This window comes from Girardinichthys multiradiatus, chromosome 23 (genome assembly GCF_021462225.1).
Source record: "Girardinichthys multiradiatus isolate DD_20200921_A chromosome 23, DD_fGirMul_XY1, whole genome shotgun sequence".
Lineage (NCBI taxonomy): Eukaryota > Metazoa > Chordata > Actinopteri > Cyprinodontiformes > Goodeidae > Girardinichthys > Girardinichthys multiradiatus.
Genome location: NC_061815.1, coordinates 31,102,312 through 31,122,284, shown reverse-complemented (window position 1 = coordinate 31,122,284; position 19,973 = coordinate 31,102,312). Strand labels below are relative to the sequence as shown.

The 19,973-nt window shown below is 41.3% G+C and overlaps 1 protein-coding gene across 1 annotated transcript in view; it reads left to right on the top strand.

Moving 5' to 3' along the window:
• Window positions 1-19,973, top strand: part of si:dkeyp-115e12.6 (centromere protein F) — a 34,919-nt gene that overhangs the window by 10,527 nt on the left and 4,419 nt on the right. Inside the window, exons 7-17 of the mRNA XM_047354238.1 lie at window positions 454-647; window positions 4,691-4,816; window positions 4,910-5,038; window positions 7,460-7,582; window positions 8,384-8,519; window positions 11,785-13,103; window positions 13,836-14,678; window positions 15,642-15,976; window positions 16,095-16,188; window positions 16,927-17,512; window positions 19,606-19,734. Of these exons, the coding sequence (XP_047210194.1) occupies window positions 454-647; window positions 4,691-4,816; window positions 4,910-5,038; window positions 7,460-7,582; window positions 8,384-8,519; window positions 11,785-13,103; window positions 13,836-14,678; window positions 15,642-15,976; window positions 16,095-16,188; window positions 16,927-17,512; window positions 19,606-19,721 (4,001 nt within the window). The 3' untranslated portion in view covers window positions 19,722-19,734. The remainder of the gene's footprint in view (window positions 1-453; window positions 648-4,690; window positions 4,817-4,909; window positions 5,039-7,459; window positions 7,583-8,383; window positions 8,520-11,784; window positions 13,104-13,835; window positions 14,679-15,641; window positions 15,977-16,094; window positions 16,189-16,926; window positions 17,513-19,605; window positions 19,735-19,973) is intronic.

Genomic DNA, 19,973 nt, shown 5'->3' with positions numbered 1-19,973 from the left:
TATTTGTCTATTTTCTTCTGGCTTCTGTTTCTCATCTATGCTTCCATCACTCTGTGACCTTCACTGCAGCTCCCTGGGGCTTCTGCACTGTTGCTGCTGGGTGGTTCCCCTGGGGCTCACCTCTGCTCGTCTCTGGGGGTTGCGGTAGTCCCGGCGATGGTTCCCTGGGGTTCCTGTGCTCTGGGGGTGCTTTTTGACATTGCATATTTTTATGAAGAAACCTTAAATACACAAGTAGCAAATGTTTACATACATTATATTTCTACTATAATCAAACCGTTGTCGTATTTAAATCTTTTCTGCTGCTTAAAACTGTGTTTTACGGGTCACACAGGTATAGAGGTTGCCATAATAATAAAAAAAAAAAGAATAAAATGTTATTTTTTGTCAGAGTTATTATTTACATCCAAGGCAACCTTTTCAACAGCGCTTTGTGTTTTGTTGATCCACCAGCATCTTCACTAGAACTGCGGAGTCGCGTCTCGGCTCTGGAGAGCCAGCTGTCTGAGAAGGTCGGGAAGCTAAGGTCCATCCAGAATGAAATGGGACTGATGAAGAAGGAGCTCGCTGCTAAAGAGCTGAGCCTGCAGAAAACCCAGGATGAGCTCAACGTGGCGCGCGCAAGGATGGTTCAGGACAAAGACCGGGTAAAAGCAACCTCCCCACTGATACGGCAGCCTGTGCTGCGTACAGGTGCTGGTCATAACATTAGAATATCATGAAAAATGTATTTATTTCAGTAATTCCATTCAAAAAGTAAAACTTGTATATTACATTCATTCGTTACAGACAGACTGATATTTTTCAAATGTTAATTCTTTTAATTTTGATGATTATAACTGACAACTAATGAAAACCCCAAACTCAGTATCTCAGAAAATTAGAGTATTGTGAAAATGTTCAATATTAAGGACACCTGGTGCCACACTCTAATCAGCTAATTAACTCAAAACACCTGCAAAGGCCTTTAAATGGAGGATTGTGAAACAAAACCCATTCAAAAATGTGGGGGATTCACAAAGAGTGGACTGCAGCTGGAGTCAGTGCTTCAAGAACCACCACGCACAGACGTATGCAAGACATGGGTTTTAGCTGTCGCATTCCTTGTGTCAAGCCACTCTTGAATAAGAGACAGCGTTAGAAGCGTCTCGCCTGGGCTAAAGACAAAAAGGACTGGGCTGCTGCTGAGTGGTCCAAAGTTATGTTCTCTGATGAAAGTGCATTTCCCATTTCCTTTGGAAAATACAGAATCCACGTTGCTTGAGGTCGAGTGTAAAGTTTCCACAGTCAGTGATGGTTTGGGGTGCCATGTCATCTGCTGGTGTTGGTCCACTGTGTTTTCTGAAGTCCAAGGTCAACTCACCCGTCTACCAGTCAAGTCAAGTTTATTTATATAGCGCTTTTCAGCAACAGGGCACTCAAGGCGAAAGACATCACAATGATACAGAAAATCAAACAACAGAGGTAATTAAAAAAAATAAAGAGAACAGAATGATGGATAAGAAAATGAAAGGAAAGTTGGATATGAAAACTAAACTAATTATGCTTAGATGGCACAGTCAAAGGCCACTCTAAACAAATAAGTTTTTCATCTTGATTTAAAGCAACTTAGGGTTTCTGTGCTTTTACAGTTTTCTGGGAGTTTATTCCAGATTAGTTGAGCATAAGAACTAAAAGCTGCTTCTCCATGTTTGGTTCTGGTTCTGGGTATGCAGAGTAGATTTGAGCCAGAAGACCTGAGAGGTCTGGGTGGTTGATACACTGACAACAAGTCTGTAATGTATTTTGGTGCTAAGCCATTCAGTAATTTATAGACTAACAGAAGTATTTTAAACTCTATTCTCTGAGCTACAGGGAGCTGGTGAAGGGACTTTAGAACCGGGGTGATGTGCTCCACTTTCTTAGTTCTAGTGAGGATGCGGGCAGCAGCGTTCTGGATTAACTGCAGGTGTCTGATCGACTTTTTAGGCAGACCTGTGAAGACACTGTTGCAGTTATCAATTCTACTAAAGATGAACACATGAATTAGTTTTTCAAGGTCCTGTTGAGACATTAGTCCTTTAATCCTGGAAATGTTCTTTAGGTGATAGAAGGCCGACCTTGTTACTACCTTTATGTGCCTCTGAAGGCTCAGGTCTGAGTTCATCACTACACCCAGGTTTTGAGCCTGACTGGTGGTTCCTAGCTGTATTAACTGAAGCTGTGTGCTAACTTTTAAATGCTCTTCCTTTGGTCCAAAGATTATTACTTCAGTTTTGTTTTGATTCAGCTGAAGAAAATTTAGGCCCATCCATGCATTGATTTCTTCTAAGCATTTACCCAGCATGTGAATGGGTTCATGGTCACCTGGTGACATCGTAACGTATAGCTGTGTGTCGTCGGCATAGTTATGATAACTTACGTTGTTGTTTATTAAAATCTGAGGTAGGGGGAGCATGTAGATATTGAAAAGGAGGGGCCCTAAGATGGACCCTTGGGGAACGCCACATGTGATTTTTGTGGTCTCTGATGTAAAGTTACCTACTGACACAAAAAGTCCCTGTCCTTCAAATAGGATTTAAACCAATTGAGTGCTGTTCCAGAAAGGCTAACCCAGTTTTCCAGGCGCTCTAATAAAATGGAGTCATCAACAGTGTTGAATGCTGCACTAAGGTCCAATAATACCAGCACTGTGGTTCTTCCACAGTCTGCATTTATACGGATGTCATTGAACACCTTGACAAGAGCAGTCTCTGTACTGTGGTGAGCAGGAAGCCTGACTAGAAGACATCGAAGCGGTTGGTCGTTGTTAGGAAGTTGTTTAACTGCTGAAACAAAGCTTTTTTAATAATCTTACTGATGAAGGGAAGGTTTGATATAGGCCTGTAGTTCTGCAGTAGCAGCTTGTCCAAGTTGCTCTTTTTCAATAAGAGGTTTGATAATTGCTGTTTTTAGGGCCTGGGGGAAAACACCTGACAAAAGGGACGTGTTTATTATTTGAGTTAAATCAGATGTTATTACAGGCAAAACTTTCTTAAGGAAAGCTGTGGGTAAAAGATCGAGACAGCAGGAAGAAGAGCTTAGTTGCTGTATGATTTCTTCTAAGTTTTTGTAGTTTATTTGGTGAAATTGGGACATTTTATCAAAATCAGTTCTAGTTGGAGACAACATTGGTACTGGAGTTGATGTGGATGCGCTGACTGCCTCTCTGATCTTTTGGGTTTTTTCTGTAAAGAAGTTAGTAAATTCATTGCAGGCCCTGGTAGAGTGGAGTTCAGATGCTACAGTTACAGGAGGGTTTGTTAACCTGTCGACCGTGGCAAATAATGCACGAGCATTGTTAATGTTTTTTCTGATGATCTCAGAAAAGAAAGATTCCCTTGCATTTTTTAGTTGTAGGTTATATCTGTATAGTCTCTCTTTATAGATAATATAGTGAACCTGGAGTCCAGTCTTTCGCCACCTGCGTTCAGCTTTTCGACACTCCTTTTTTTCACTTCTGACTGGTGGAGCACCAGGAAGTTTTAGAGCACTTCATGCTTCCTGCTGCTGACCAACCTTATGGAGATGCAGATTTCATATTCCAACAGGACTTGCCATCTGCACACAGTGTCAAAGCTGCCAGTACCTGGTTTAACGACCATGGTATCCTTGTTCTTAATTGGCCAGCAAACTCTCCTGACCATAACCCCATAGTAAATCTATGGGGTATTGTGAAGAGGAAGATACAAACGCCAGACCCAACAATTCAGAAGAGCTGAAGGCCACTATCAGAGCAACCTGGGCTCTCATGACACCTGAGCAGTGCCACAGACTGATCAACTCCATGCCACGCCGCATTGCTGCAGTAATCCAGGCAAAAGGAGCCCCAACCAAGTACTGAGTGCTGTACATGCTCATACTTTTCATGTTCATACGTTTCAGTTGGCCAACATTCTAAAATCCTCTTTTTTTTGAATTGGTCTTAAGTAATATTCTAATTTTCTGAGATACTGAATTTGGGGTTTTCATTAGTTGTCAATTCTAATCATCAAAATTAAAAGAAATAAACATTTGAAAAAATATCAGTCTGTTTGTAATGAATGATTATAATATATACAAGTTCCACTTTTTGAATGGAATTACTGAAATAAATAAAACATTTATGACCAGCACCTGTATACTGGCACACTGACTTTTCATGCTTATAACCTTTTTGATAGCCATGTTTAGTAGGTTATACCGTTATGGTGAAGATTTAATGTTTATGTTTACATTTCTTTAGCACTTGTGTCTAATTTCTTTAACATAATGCTGTTTTTTGTCTTGTAAATCGTCTTTGTTTGAAGAATTTGTAATTTCTGTGTCGAAAGGTCTGTTTGTTTATTTATTTCAGTATTTAATTATTGTAATATGCTTCTTTTCAGTCTGCGCTATTTGTAGAGTGCAAAAATTAATTCTTTTTGAGATTTAAATCTTCCATATTGTGACATTTTTCTCCTAATCATCTGAACTGGAATCTTTTTAACGTTCCAAACCCACTGGGGCAAAACAACAACTAAAAGCCATGTTTCCTGACTTTATTTTCCCCCACAAAGAAAATGTAAACTCCTGACATGATACTTTGATTCTGAAAAGTGGTTCTTTACTCGTAAAGCAGAAATAATATCCTGGTAATGGTAAAACTTTTAACGTAAAACATTTAAACGATCTAGTTCCTTTTTAATTTCAGGCATCTGAAGCCGAGCACAAAATGAAGCAGCTTCAGGAGGAACTTAAGTGCCAGAGGCAAAATGCAGAGAGCAGTCGGCTTCAGCACCAGCAGCGCACCAAAGAGTTGGAGAAGGTGCATCAGAGGGTGAGACAGACGCCTACAGGAGAAGCAGAAACCAGTCAGATCTCTCTGTTCCAGGGTGCAGTTTCAGACCTGGGTTTTGTGTTTTGGCTTCAGGATTTAGCAGAGCTTCAGAAGGAGAGGCAGTGTCTGGAGAAGCAGCACCAGCAGGAGGTGAATAAGCTCAACCAGGAGCTCCAGCAGGCCAGGACGCTCCACAATGCTCTGCAGGCCCAGGCTGACAAGGTGAAGACAAACACTCAGATTCACAGAATGATACACATCAACAACACGAGCTGATCCTCTGAAATAACAAGGCCACATTTGTTAAAAAAAGGTCTGTATCAACAGCAGGAGCTGATATTCTGTTAATAGTTTGTTTCATCTAGCTGTCCTGCTTTTTCAGCCATTTCCTTTTAGTCTTTCCACCCTTTGCTCTTTCTTTATCCAATCTTCTTTCCCTTTCCTTTAACTTTGTGCAATTGTTTGTATTATTTATACTGAAGATCGATAAATGTAACTTTTTCTTCACCCAAACTTTCTTCTCAGCTTTGTTTCCCGCCTTTCTCTCTTTCACTGTCTGACTTTGTGTGTTTCTGTTCCCCTACATCCTGCTCCCTCTCTGCTTCATCCTCCTCTTCTCTCCTCCTCGTTTGTCTCCAGTGGAAAAGGTTAATCAGCAAAGGTAACATCTGTATGACTGTGACTGACGGTGCTTTGGTTTTAAAAGTGTGGAATAAACCAGCAACCTTTTAATAGCTTGTGTGATCGAGGCTGGATGCAATGTGAGGGAGCATGATTGATAAGATTTGTTTGCAATATCTTTGATCTATTTTTTTATTTGTTTTTATTAACAGAAAATCTGTTAGTCAAGTTTAGCAGAAAACTCATGTATTTGTTTTTTAAATGAGCGATAAAATTTTTTTCTTAAACGGCACATATTGAAATGTTCAGGACGACAACAGCGAACCATGATATGAGAAAAACAAATATAAACTGGTGCAAAGCTAGCAAATTAGGATTATTAAAGGTAATTTAATTGCTGATAGTGGTTTAGTTGCATGTGGTATCATATTGTGCAAAAGTCTTGAGCTGTCCTTCATTATATTGTTCTTTGCAGGAGGCAAATTATTTTATTATTTCATTTAATAACTTGCCAAGACGTTACTATATCTTTACAACTGGATGCCTTTTAAAATTCAGTCCTAACTGTCAGATCATGCATAGTGTCCCATCTTTGCATGATCTGAGGTGTCTCCCTTTAGAAAAATAATGAAACTGAATAAGTGAAGGACAAAGAAGGAAATTATAAATCAGAAAGATATTTCAAGCAGAGGGTGACTGTTTTAAAGGGAAGTATTTAAGAAGTAGGAAACAATTCATTTCCTGAGAGATGTATCATCCTCCTTTAGTCTAATTCTTTAGCTCATAACCCTTTAGATCAATTTCTTTGGTCAAAAACTGTTATTTTGGGTCTTCTTCGTAGTCTTGGAAAAAAACTGGGTCTTTTTGACAGGCTGCAAGTGACATAAATCCTAAAGGTCCAATTTAAAACAGCTTTTTTGACAGGTTGCCTGTTACGTGTTGACACTAAACAGGTTATTTTCTTGACTTTTAGAGTCTTCTTAGGCCTAAATGATGAAAAAAAACTGGATGAAGCTGCCAAAGTCCTAAAAAAATACCTGCAAAAAGCTAGAGGAACTAAAGATTAAAGCTACAGTAAAATCACAACAAGATCTGACTCAAGGCTTTTGGATAGTACTATGCTACACAGCTAGTACTAGAAAATGTTTCTATGCATATAAATGCAAGCAGCTGTGTCAGAGCTTATGTTAGAACTGCTGGAAGTATTATTGCAGAGGTATTATTTCCACTTGAACCTTCCCCGCATTTTGTCATATTACAATCATAAACGTCAATGTGTTTTATTGGGAGTTTATGTGACAGAACAATATAAAGTAGTGTTTAGCTGTAAAGGGTGAGAAAAAAGATTTATGGCTCTCAACATTTGTCACAAATAAAACTGTGGCTTTCGTTTGTATAAAGCTGCTATGAGACAGCACGTTTCAGGGCCACGTTTTGCTGCAGCTCCATGTCTTTTGGGGTAGGTCTCTGACAGATTTGAACATTTGCAGACATTTTTGCCCATTCTTATTTGCAAAATAGCTCAATTTCAGTCAGATTAAACAGAGAACATCTTTGAACATCAATGTTCAAGTCGTTCCACGGATTTTCAGTTGGATTTAGGTCTGGACTTTGACTAGGCCATTCTAACTCATGAATACGCTTTAATCCAAACCATCCTAATGCAGCTCTGGCTATACATTTACAGTGGCTGTGCTACTGGAAGCTGAACCTCTGCCCCAGTCTCAAGTCTTTTTAGAAATGCATTTATTCTCTTCCTATTAGTTCAGAATTATCCACTAGTTTGTTTTGGTCTACCACATAAAATCCAAATAAAATACATTGAAGTTTCTATCAGCTCAAAGGGAATGAATGCTTGCACTGTACGTGCTGTCTGTTATCACTGCTTGCTATTTCCTTCTCTCATCCTGATGAATGCACCTAAAGAAAGAGCACTTTGTTTTTTTGAGAAATCAATCACCCAGTCTTGAAAGAGCAGTCTGTATTTTTACCAGCTGACGTCTCATTTATTATGTCCACCAGCTGTCTCTGCAGAAGCAGGCGCTGGACAAAGAGTTGGACGCTCTGAAAGAGAAGCTGAAGTGGGCAGAGGAGCAACTAAAGGAGAGCCAGAAGAAAGAGGCACAGACACAAGCCAAACTAACGGTAACTCACAGAGAAACACACCTGTGGTCCAAAGTCTTGTCTGTCTGCATCTGCATGGGTCAGTTATTCATCAAAGTGACCGTCATACATTTGTAAACAATATATGTCAGCCTGATCACTGGACTGTATATGAAGCATGAATAAATTAGAAGAGAACTCTGGCTTCTTCTGTTGTGGAGTTAATAAATGTTTTAGCAATTGATTTATTACAATCCAGTGAACTGTTTATTATCTAATATTTATATGATATAAGAACAACTGATTTTCTAATTCTAGTAGCTTACAATCCAGCTTCAAAACAGGTGAATTTGGCTGAAGATCCAAACAATAAAAATCTGTATCGTTGGTGAAAAACTGCACAGACAGTGCAAACAAAGTGTAACTTCTCACTGTGTACCAGCATGACACTTTACTGCTTGCACTACTTTCTGTAACTTGTTTGTTCAGGTTTTGTGTTTTGTGAAACTGTTCTTGTTTGTAGTTCTCAGCGTTTTGCTCTTACACAGCATCTTCTTATCTGCAAAGCGCCAAGAGACACGTAGAACTGTGTAGTTATCGTTGGTTTTAAATCAATCTTGAGAGATATATTGTCTTGCTTTAGAGAAGATAATGTATTCATTTAAAAGAGAAATATACATAAATTCTTTACTTAAGCACATGTTAGAATTAAAAGTTTAATAAAAACAAACCAAGATCCTATTTAAATAATAAAAACCCTTTCTGTAGACTCTACAGATTGGTTTATTTGACTGGATTTAATCCTCCTCCTTTGTCTGTTTTTGTTTCCAACCCTTGGTTTAGGAAGCATTGCGTGAGGCGGAGGGTGTGGCAGTAACTCTGGAGCAAAGCAGGAAGAGAGAGCGAGCTCTGGAGGAGGAGGGGAGGAGACTACAGGAGGAGCAAGCTGACACCCTGCGTCTCTTAAAAGAACTGCAGGGTAAGGAGAGAGCTCTGGGGAAGAATCAATGACGTGTTAGTCACTGACTGGGTGTACATATGATGACTTTGTGTTTAGAGGTCAGCAGCAGGAAGGGTTGAAACAGTGACTTTCCAGCCTCAAACTTTAGTGTTTTTTTTTATTTGGGATTTAATATGATAGACCAACACAAAATGGTACAAACCTGTGCGGTCTAAGGAAAACAATATATGCATGTTTTTTAGAAAATAAGGAAGAGTGTGGCCTGCATTTGTATTCAGCTCTCTTTAATCTGATACCCTTAATTAAAATCAAGTGCAGGCAGTTGCCTTTGGAAATCACTACTTCATGAACAGATTCCTGCATAAATTCAGCTTTTCTGTGAATGGCCTGGTGAGAGACAGCATCACGAAGACCAAGGAACACAGCAGACGGGGCAGAGAGGAAGTTGTGAAGAAATTCAAAGCAGGGTTAGGTTACAAACAATATCCTAAGGTTTGAACATCTCCTGAAGCACTGTTTAGTCTAACATCAGATAATTGGAAAGAGTATGGCACAATTGTAAATATACCAACACAACAACGATGGTAACTTGGTAACTGGAGGAGCTGCAGATATTTGCACCTCAGGTAGGAGAATCTGTTGACAGGTCAACCATTAGTCCTTCACTCCACAAATCTGACTTGTATGTAAGAGTGCAAAAAGGAAGTTGTGATGAAAAACAAGTCTCTGTTGAAGTATACCACCCACTATGTAGGCGACACAACAAACATGTAGAAGAATGGGGGTTTTGGTCAGATGAGACCGAAATCAAACTTTCTGGCTTGCAAAACGTGTGCGGTGCCACACTCACTCCCTGAATACATCATCCCCACAGTGAAACATGGTGGTGGCAGCATCATGCTGCAAGGAGGCTTTTCTGCAAAAGAGGTTGCAAAAGCATGAGTGGGGCTGAGGTTCACCTTTCAGCTTACATGATGTAAGCTGGTAGAGACAAACCCCGAAATACTTCCAGCTGTCACTGCAGCAAAAGGCGGTTCTAAACAGAATAAAATATGCTCGCCCCACTTTTCAGATATTTCTTTGTAAAGAATAATCATAATTCAGGAGAACATGGAGCAATTCTTACGATTTCACAATTACACACTGCTTTGTGTTGGTCTGTCCCATAAAATCCCAGTAAATCACATTGATGTTTGTGGTTGTTTTGTGACAGATGCAGGAAACATTTAACCTCATTGAAAACCACTCCCCAAAATTTTCCAAGACTACAAAATAGTTTAGTAGGACACGTTGTACCGATTCTTCTGGATTTTCAGTGAAGCCTGTATGACAGGGGTCTCCAGTCCTCGAAGGGCTAGCAGGACGGTGCCCACGTGTTTGTGCATCCATGCTCCAACACACCTGAATCAGATGAATGGTTAAGGATCTGGGGCCTCTTGTACAAAGCATACTTCCACATAAAAACCTTGCGGCGCAATGTTTTATGCACCATTCAGCATGTACTAAAATGAAAGTGTGCGGAAATCCACTCAGATTTTTGACCTGCCGGGAAAATGTACAAAAGCCACACAAACCTTTTCAGCCGAAAGTAATTGAGTACAGAGAACGAAAACTCACCAAAATACACTGAAATATGACTCCATTCAGTTTTATTTAATTCATGGAGCATTAAATTTGATCTTTCTTCATGAGTTTGAGCTTTTATGGTTTAAATCCAGGTGATGAAACTGAAAACAAAGCCTCTTGCAAGTACCGTATCACACCTCAGAAAATGATTGAAACAACCTCAGTCGGATGTAAACTTCTTGTTTTTGTCACCTGTAGATGGAAATGCTCATCGGTCTGAGGGCTGAGGAGCATAAAATGCAGGTGAATCATCCAAGGAGCTCTTTCATTCTGATAAAGAAAACGGTGTTGGATCAGCAGATTAATTCCAAACAAGTCAGGTTTGATGATTCCTACGATGGACAAGTTGGTGACAATCGCACAAGTTCATAAATAGCTGCGTGAAGTTGTGCGTAATTGTGGAACAATGGCAGCTTTGGAGCAGCTAGAGGACATCGCCAATGGAAGAAGTTGGACGGAGTTTTTTTCAGAGGTTATACTGACCTGCTGGTACATGATGATGCTTGGCTTATCAGCCAGTTGAAATTGCCCAGGGCAGTTACTTTGGAGCTCTGCACGGAGCTGGCCTCAGTGTTTCAGAGGGAAACCAGTTCAAGTTCTCACTACGTTTCGGTCCTTTCAACCAGAGCCTTTCAGAGGGAGCTGACTGACATTCAGGTGTGTCTCACAAATGCAATGTTGGCCTCCTCAGCTCATGATTCCTTTATGCTATAATATTCATTGTGATGGTAACAAACCTCAAGTGGACTCTGTGCGCTGGTTTCTAGGTGATTTTCTATTTTTTTATGTAAAATCATGAATGGTTCTAAAGATTTAAAGTACTTCACATAGTGTGTGTGGTGACACTCTTCCTAATAGAAATATGGAGGCTGGGCTGGTGGTGTAGCGCGTGACCCATAGACAGAGGCTTTAGTCCTCGACGCGGCCGTCCCAGATTCAGGTCCGGGCCCCGACGACATTTTCCGCATGTCTTCCCATATCTCCGTCCCCATTTCCTGTCTATCTACTGTCAAAAGAATTGCTGGGAAAAGTAAAGGCCACCAGTGCTGCAAAAAAAATCTGAAAGTAAGAGTTAAAGGAGGCGTATTCACATCATTATAATGATCAGCATTGAGCTATGATTGAGCTCCATGCATCAGCTAGACAGCACCGTTTGGATTTGATGCAGACGTTATGCACCGTTGCCATGGTTATTTGGACACGTGGTGGGTGCCTTCCCACTATTTATACTACTTTGCATATGTATTTAGAGGCGGGGACCGGGTGGTCCACGTGCAGCCACGCCAAATTCATCTCATGGTGAGATGTATGAAGGCTACGTTTTAGCCTTTCTCCTTACAGCCCACTTTTAGTATGAAAGCTGCGCACTCTTTCATGAGTGAGGCCCCATGCCTTTGTGAAATTTGCTGACATGCCAAGGAGGTCACTCAGCCTTTTGATTGGTGCAGGGATGCATCCAAAAGTTGCAGGATCTTGGCCCCCGAGGACTGGTTCACCGCCTGTGAATTCTGCACTAAAGTGGCATTCCCAACATAAACTACTTCATGTTCATTTACCAAAGTTTCCTGACAGTTAGTTTAGATTTCAAAGATAAAGAAAAACCTTGTTCAATTTAAAGTTCATGGAAAAACTGTTTGTGCTTCTTTTATCACCACAGAACAAAAAGCCCCTGCAGCATCTGCTCCTCAGCCTGCCCAGTTCGGACCGGGTTTTTCCTCTCAGTCTTCCTTTGCTCCGACATCCCGAGCAGCAGCCCACAGCAGGAGGCCAGCAGCTTCCCAGCCGGAGCAGAACAGGGATGGGAGCAGGGCGGAGATTACAGCAGTATATCCCTCTGGCAGAGAACCAGGGGAAGGAATCGATGCTGAGCAGATCACGTCCAACGTCACACACTCTGAGTGTTTACAGAAAGTGGGACAAAGAGGAGAAAGTGATAAAGAGGGAGATAATAGGAGAAATACCCCCTTCACCACCTCTGCAGACTTTCATAGAGCAACAGCTGTTGAAAACTCACCTGCGGCAGGATGTCAGAGGTTTTCTCCCGAAAATACACAGCTTCCTAAATCCGATCAACCCGTTTTATCTGAGGACCTCAAGAGGGAAAACGACCTCATGCGCTCAGAGCTCCGCGATGTCCGTGAAGAACTCCAGAGACGGTTGGAAGACCTGGAAGCCCAGCGACGGGCCGAGACAGAAGCGAGGTCTCGTCTCAAACAGCTCAGCCGCAAGCACTCCAACCAGGCAGCAGAACGGGAGGAGAAAGAAAAGGACCTGAAGGCAAAACTAGAAAATGAGAAGGCCGAGACTGAAAGGCTGAAGAGGACCGTCGCCGCTTTGGAGGCAGAGATGAAGAGAAGCAGAGAGGAGACGGAGAAAGACAAGAAGCAGGAAAAAGAGAACAGTACTACACAAGATGACAGAGAGAGTGAGCTGATTGAACTAAATATCCAGCTAAAAAATCAGCTGGCAATGGTGAAAGCTCAGCTAGCTTTAGAACGAGAGGAACGACAGAGGGAGGAAGAGGAGAGAAACCAAATGATAAACACAGATGCAGATGAAAACACAGAGCTGAGCTTGAAACTTGCAGAGATCATGGCTGATGTTGAGGAGCTAAAGCACAGAAGAGAAGAAGACTCAGTGAAAGATGAGAAACTTTCCACTGCCAGCAGCCCCCTGCCCTCTCTGCAGGACGATGAGTTCAACTCCAACAAGGTTTGCTCCAACAACAGTCTCCTCTCTTCACCAGAGGAACACCTCCTCTTCTGTGAGTCCACCAACCAACGCAACGCTCTCCTGTCCACAGAAACAACTGAAAAAGCGTCAGATCAGAATAAGTCTTCTTCATTAGACCTCCAGCGGGATCAGCTCGCCACCTCCAATCTCACAGCAGTGGTGGAGGCCCTGCAGAAAAAGTGTACAAAGGAGTCCGAACAGGCTGCAAAGTACAAAGAAAAATTTGAGGCCCTGCAGATCCAGGTAAATAATAATGATCTTGAATAAAATACAGAAAGGTGTTAGTTTCCAAATAATCTTATTAGGGTTGTTGCAAAATATTAACGTAATTTAGATCCTGAGCTGCATTGCAGATCATGGTTTTAGTCATGGACTTATTTACTTTGTTGGGTTCAGAAAGGAGTGGCATCACGTTAATTCCCAAATGAGCCATTATTACAGAAATCAACGGTCCTACACGATCTGGGAAAGTAGAACATTTGGCTTTGAATTATTTTAATTTCCAGGAAACAAAGTATGGAAAACATTTCTGTATTTCCTGACTTATCCATCTATCCAATTTCTTTTTATAAAGGTGAAAAAACTATGTACAGTAAAATGAGAATTCCTGGAAATTTTATCTGGTAAAGTATGAAATAAAATTAAATAATCTGGAGAAAATGCAGCTAGAAACAAAGAACCTGATCGGGTTGAGTGTTTTAAAACCCTGTAAGGAATGGAGTACAGACTCACTAATTATCTTCTATTTTTTATCAGGTTGTTGTCTGATATTAAGAAGTAAAACTATCATTTTGGTTGAAGTTATAAAACTCTGTACAATGGTCATGGAGTCCAGAATGAGAATCTAAGTCTGTGTTTGATCAGATTATTCACATTTGCTCCAGTCAGCTTTCTACCTTGTTTTTAACTCCTAGTTTAGTTTAGTTTAAAGCCAAATAAACAGTTTTCTGCAGATTTTTATGTTTGCCTTCACAGGTTACGCGGCAGACCAGGGAGCTGAGCACTGCCTTCGAGAAGCAAAGTCTGCACATTTTAGGCCTTCTTGCTGAGCTGCAAGAGAAGGACAGCTCCCTCTTGAGCCAGGGAGAGGAACTGAAGCAATGCAAGCTTGAGTTGGAGGAACTAAAGGATGAAGAAAACAAGGTGGCCAAATTGACAATGACAAAAGACAAGGAGACTGAAGAGAGACAAAGAGGTGAAAAGTTTCCAGAGAAATCAGAACTTCAGATTGAACAAGAAAACGAGGCTGTTGTTCCTCTTCCCTCTTCAGACCTAATTGTTCAAAGAGATACAATTCAGCCCAACGTTGAGGAATGTGATGCTGAAATGCCTCCATCTGTTGGTAGCGAAGGTAAAAGTGCAGCAGTAACTTCTGTGCAACAGCATCAAATCTCTTCAGAGATGCAGAGGTCTACAGACAGTCCATGTAACTCTGTTTGTGAGGTGAAGGAGGATCAGTCCAGTCGACATGGAGAAAGAGTAAACATGCTTACAGACCTGCTCGCTCTCAGACAGGAAAACCAGCTGCTGAAGCAGAGACTCGAGGATTTTGCTAACATGGACATGAGGGACCAAACCTCACAGACGGACAGTGAGAATCAAGACAACACAGAAAACACAGCTTCTGCTCCCTGCTTGGAAGGCCAGGATCCACTGAAGGTGCAAGACAGCGCAACGACAAACCAGTTGCTGCAAAGTAATGCGAAGAGGAGTGATGATGAAGGTCAAGATTTGGAAAGAGAAGCAAGGAGCAGCATGAGTAATGAGAGGAACCCGGAGGAAATATCTGAGGTTCAGATAAACCACTTGCAGCAACAGGTACTGAGTGTGAATTCCACACATTTTAACTGTACTGACCTTTATTTCCTGAAACGTGATTAAACCCAAAGCTGTAATCTCACAACAGTGCTCTTTGTTTAATCTTTTAATGATACGCATCCTTAGGGAGGTTGTGGTTGATTTTATCTCTATTTTGGAGCATAAAAGCTGAAAAATAGTCTAACAGAAACGTTCCTAATCCCTAAAACATTATTTTCACTGGAGGATTTTCTTCCTCTGTCTCCAAAGATCGAAGTCCGTCGTGTAAAAATCTTAGGTAATGTTAACAGAAAATATGAGCTGTACAGGAGTAAAGTGAGACAATTAAAATAAAAATGCTGAGCAAATCTAACCGCTCCAAAATGCTTAGAACCCTCTATCGTCAAAGCTCCACCCGAAGGTTCAGGGTCATCTCAAACGTCCTGCCTCCGTCCCAGGGTCAAGGGTTGCAATATTGGTCCAGAAAATCACTCTGGTTCCTGGACAAAGGTTCCCACAGACAAAACGATGCTAACACAAACAGTTTAGAAGAGTAAAATATTCTTTTCTCCCTCTGTCTCCACAGATGGCAAGTAGTGAAAGTCTGTGATGTAAACGTTAGCTGAAAATATGAGCAGTAGAGGAGTTTAACTTAAGATCACAAACATGGTGCCGAAAATGTTCAACCAAACAACCTTCTTCACAGCTCCACCTTAAAGGTTCGGAGTAATACCCAAAGGTATTTATTGCCCTACAAAGCTGTTTTCTGTGGGAAATTTCAGGAAATAAACCTGGCGGGGAGTTTAATATGTATTTTTTTTACACTAGTAAGAGACCGAAAAACATCTGTAAAAATTCAAATGAGTGAAACAGAAGAATCTTTTGAATGTAATTCAAATATGTGGGATGTTTACCTGAATAATGTGAAGAAAGTGAGTTCATATTGTTCCAAATAAATGTATTAGTCATATCCATCTTGTCCAGCTGGAGGCGCTGCAGAGAAGAGTCAGGACTCTCACTGAGGAGACCCAGGTCCAGGCCCAGGAGCTCACTCTATGGAGAATAGCATCCCAACCAGCCTCTACAGTTCAACAGTTGCTCACCAGCCCAGACGGTGCTGGTGAAACACTGCGACAGGTTCCTGCTGCCACTCAGTCCCAGTCAACCCAGCAGCCCACAGAAGATCTGACCCAAAGGTACACTCAGACTGCCCACAGCCAGGGTCAGATGAGCCAGGATATCATTACAGTCATCAGGGAGGATGAGTTGTCTTTCTGCTGCTCCTCCAACAAGCTGCAGGGCCGCATGCTGTTCTCCAGGTAAACTCACCATCTCTTGCCGTATTTGTTGTAAATACGTGGTGATCTACATCCAGGCCTCTTTGGACATCTTCTATGTTTTGTAAAATAAACTTTGTTTTATTTTTTTTGCCATAAGAATTCAGAACAGCAGCCTTCCTGAACCAAAGAGTCTCCGTTCGTCTAAAAAGGCTCTTCAGGAATACACCCAGAATGCTGCCAGGTTGGACCAGGTGACTGTTTAATCATCTCGCAGTCACAGTGCCTTGGAAAATTAGTCCTGAACCTTTTCACGTTTTAATGTTACTACAACAACAATCAATGTATTTTAGACCGATACATAATCTCAAATCAATACTTTGTAGAGCCACCTACCACTGCAATCAGATTGGACAGAGAGCATCACTTTTATTATTCTTGCCACAGATTCTCAGTTGTCTTTGGGTCTGGACTTTGACTAGGCCGCTTTGATCAGAATCATCATAGCTCTGGCTGTATGTTTGGAGTCATTGTTCAGTTAGAAAGTGAATCTCTACCCAGTTGTTTAGATTTTTACAGCCTCTGACAGGTTTTCTTCCTGGGTTCCCTGAATTTAGCTCCATCTATCTTCCTGTTAACTATAACCAGCCCCGAAATGCATCCACATAGCATGATGCTGCCACCACCATGTTTCACTGAGGTCCTGCCATACAATTTGAACGCAGTGGATTATATTTGGGGGTATCAAAGTAAAAGGGGTTGAATACATATATAACCGTACTTTTCAAATTATTTGGAGTCCTGTAGTTCACAGTAAGTTTTCAGTAATAAGTTGTTTTTCAATGTATTTGGCTCCATGTTACACAGACCTTTGTCTGGACCATATTCAGGAAACACAGAGGACTTTCACTGTAAAACATTTATATTTCATCAGATTTGAACTCTTCCCAGGTTTGTTTTTAATTACTGATTTGTTGTTGTCGTTGAAACAGGAATCCGAAAAAGAAAACCTGGAGATAAACTTGCAAAGGTCAGAACGTTGTCCAGAGCAAAACAAACTGAAGAAAGATGCTAAACTCATCCAAGCGTCGTCGCAGAAAGTTTCTCAACATCATGTAGCCAAAGAGCTCCTCAACCTGTCAGGATCAAGTCCAGCCAAAGTGGAAAATTGTTATACAGGAACGCATGAGGCCAAACTAGACTCTTCCAGAGGAACCGGTAAAATAGGCTCAGCCACCAACTCCACCTGCAATAATATGAAAGGAGAAGCTGTGAGTGTTGGGAGTCAGACTGAGGACAGTTTGCTTCCATCTGGACCTTCTAAAGCATTGGCGGCCACGCAGACTGAGGAGGGTTTAGATGATGAGGAGGAGTCAGTGGAATCTCCTCCAATTTCTCCTGTTTCGCCAGCTGAGAAGGTGGAAGCGGGCAACAAAATGTTGCTCTCAGGTTCTTTTCCCATCCCGGCTGATCCGGCGCGTCTTGCTGAAAGAATTCGCCGCAACAGGACGCAGCTGTCGGCCGCCTTCGATGATACAGAGTACGAGCCGTACGGCCTGCCAGAGGTCGTCATGAAAGGTCGGGGCTCTTAAATGTTCCCATTTTCTTCCTGTAAAAAATTTGGACCCGATGGTTAACCATCACAGCAGTTTACCTGTGGACCATTCACCTGGTGTAGAACAGTGGTAGCTCCGCCCACTGGCTTTAAGACGTAAAGCTGACAAATAAAATAAATTCATGATGTCATGCCATACCGGACAGTGACATTACTGTAGTAATCATTTATGCTTTTAACATATAATGTATTTAAACGCATGATTTCCATGGTAAATTATGTATTTTATAAAATATAAAAAATTATTCTAGATAAATTTGTTCAGTTAATATTATTTACTATTTATTTCCTATTCTATTTAAATTTATCAAATGTTCTCATATTTATTGAAGCACTTATGTATTTATTGAATTGTGTTTACATTTGGTTGTCTAAAAAGGTTTTCTCTATAAACATACAGGGGTTGGACAATGAAACTGAAACACCTGGTTTTAGACCACAATAATTTATTAGTATGGTTTAGGGCCTCCTTTTGCGGCCAATACAGCATCAATTCGTCTTGGGAATAACATATACAAGTCTTGCACAGTGGTCAGAGGGATTTTAAGCCATTCTTCTTGCAGGATAGTGGCCAGGTCACTACGTGATACTGGTGGAGGAAAACGTTTCCTGACTCGCTCCTCCAAAACACCCCAAAGTGGCTCAATAATATTTAGATCTGGTGACTGTGCAGGCCATGAGAGATGTTCAACTTCACTTTCATGATCATCAAACCAATCTTTCACCAGTCTTGCTGTGTGTATTGGTGCATTGTCATCCTGATACACAACAACGCCTTCAGGATACAATGTTTGATGGTCCTCAAGAATGGTTCAGTAGTCCTTGGCAGTGACGCGCCCATCTAGCACAAGTATTGGGCCAAGGGAATGCCATGATATGGCAGCCCAAACCATCACTGATCCAACCCCATGCTTCACTCTGGCATGCAACAGTCTGGGTGGTACGCTTCTTTGGGGCTTCTCCACACCGTAACTCTCCCGAATGTGGAGAAAACAGTAAAGGTGGACTCATCAGAGAACAATACATGTTTCACATTGTCCACAGCCTAAGATTTGCGCTCCTTGCACCATTGAAACCGACGTTTGGCATTGGCATGAGTGACCAAAGGTTTGGCTATAGCAGCCCGGCCGTGTATATTGACCCTGTGGAGCTCCCGACGGACAGTTCTGGTGGAAACAGGAGAGTTGAGGTGCACATTTAATTCTGCTGTGATTTGGGCAGCCGTGGTTTTATGTTTTTTGGATACAATCCGGGTTAGCACCCGAACATCCCTTTCAGACAGCTTCCTCTTGCGTCCACAGTTAATCCTGTTGGATGTGGTTTGTCCTTCTTGATGGTATGCTGACATTACCCTGGATACCGTGGCTCTTGATACATCACAAAGACTTGCTGTCTTGGTCAAAGATGCGCCAGCAAGACGTGCACCAACAATTTGTCCTCTTTTGAACTCTGGTATGTCACCCATAATGTTGTGTGCATTTCAATATTTTGAGCAAAACTGTGCTCTTACCCTGCTAATTGAACCTTTACACTCTGCTCTTACTGGTGCAATGTGCAATCAATGAAGACTGGTTACCAGGCTGGTCCAATTTAGCCATGAAACCTCCCACACTAAAATGACAGGTGTTTCAGTTTCATTGTCCAACCTCTGTAGTTTTGACTGTAGGGCTCTTTACTGCCCCCAAGTGGCCAATGTCTTCATCTGGAGGTGTAGAAGAAGATGAACATCCTCAGCTGGGGTTAAAAACAATCCAAAATTTAAGAGACTATTTGAAAAAGAGAATTAATTGTTAAGAGATTTTTGTGAAAATTTGAAGAGATTTCTTATACCTGTTCAGTTCAAATTCTGCTCTTTTTACAGAATTTCTTGTTAACCTTTATTCTATTATAAAGAAGAAAACAGAAACTTCTCACTTTTTTAAAAACCACCCTCAGTTGTCTTTTTACATCTGCCATTTTCATTCCTGCTCTGTCATTTACGATACTTTACCGGCTTTTCCTCATTTACTGTGTTTATCCTTTCTTCTTCTTCCGTTTCCTCACTTCCTTCCTTTAGGTTTTGCTGACATCCCCACCGGCCCTTCGTGCCCATACATCGTGAGAAGGGGTTTGTTAGGAACAGTGCAACCTCTGGCTAAGAAAGAACCACAGGAAGAAGAGGAGACAGACTAAAACAAAACATCAGGTAACATGTTCTCTTTTTTTTAACACCAAGACTAAAGACAGTAATCATGTTGATGAAGTATATTTGAGAATACTTAAGTATGCTGAATAGGTTGTTGGACTTTCACAGGTAATTCAAATGAACTTTATGTTTTTTTTCTTGTGCTATGATTAACAAAGCAGGGGCTCCTCAGTCTGGGAGATGCTGGAAATCTCAGATGCAAAGCTGTCAGTTTGTTTTGCACATAACCAAATACATCA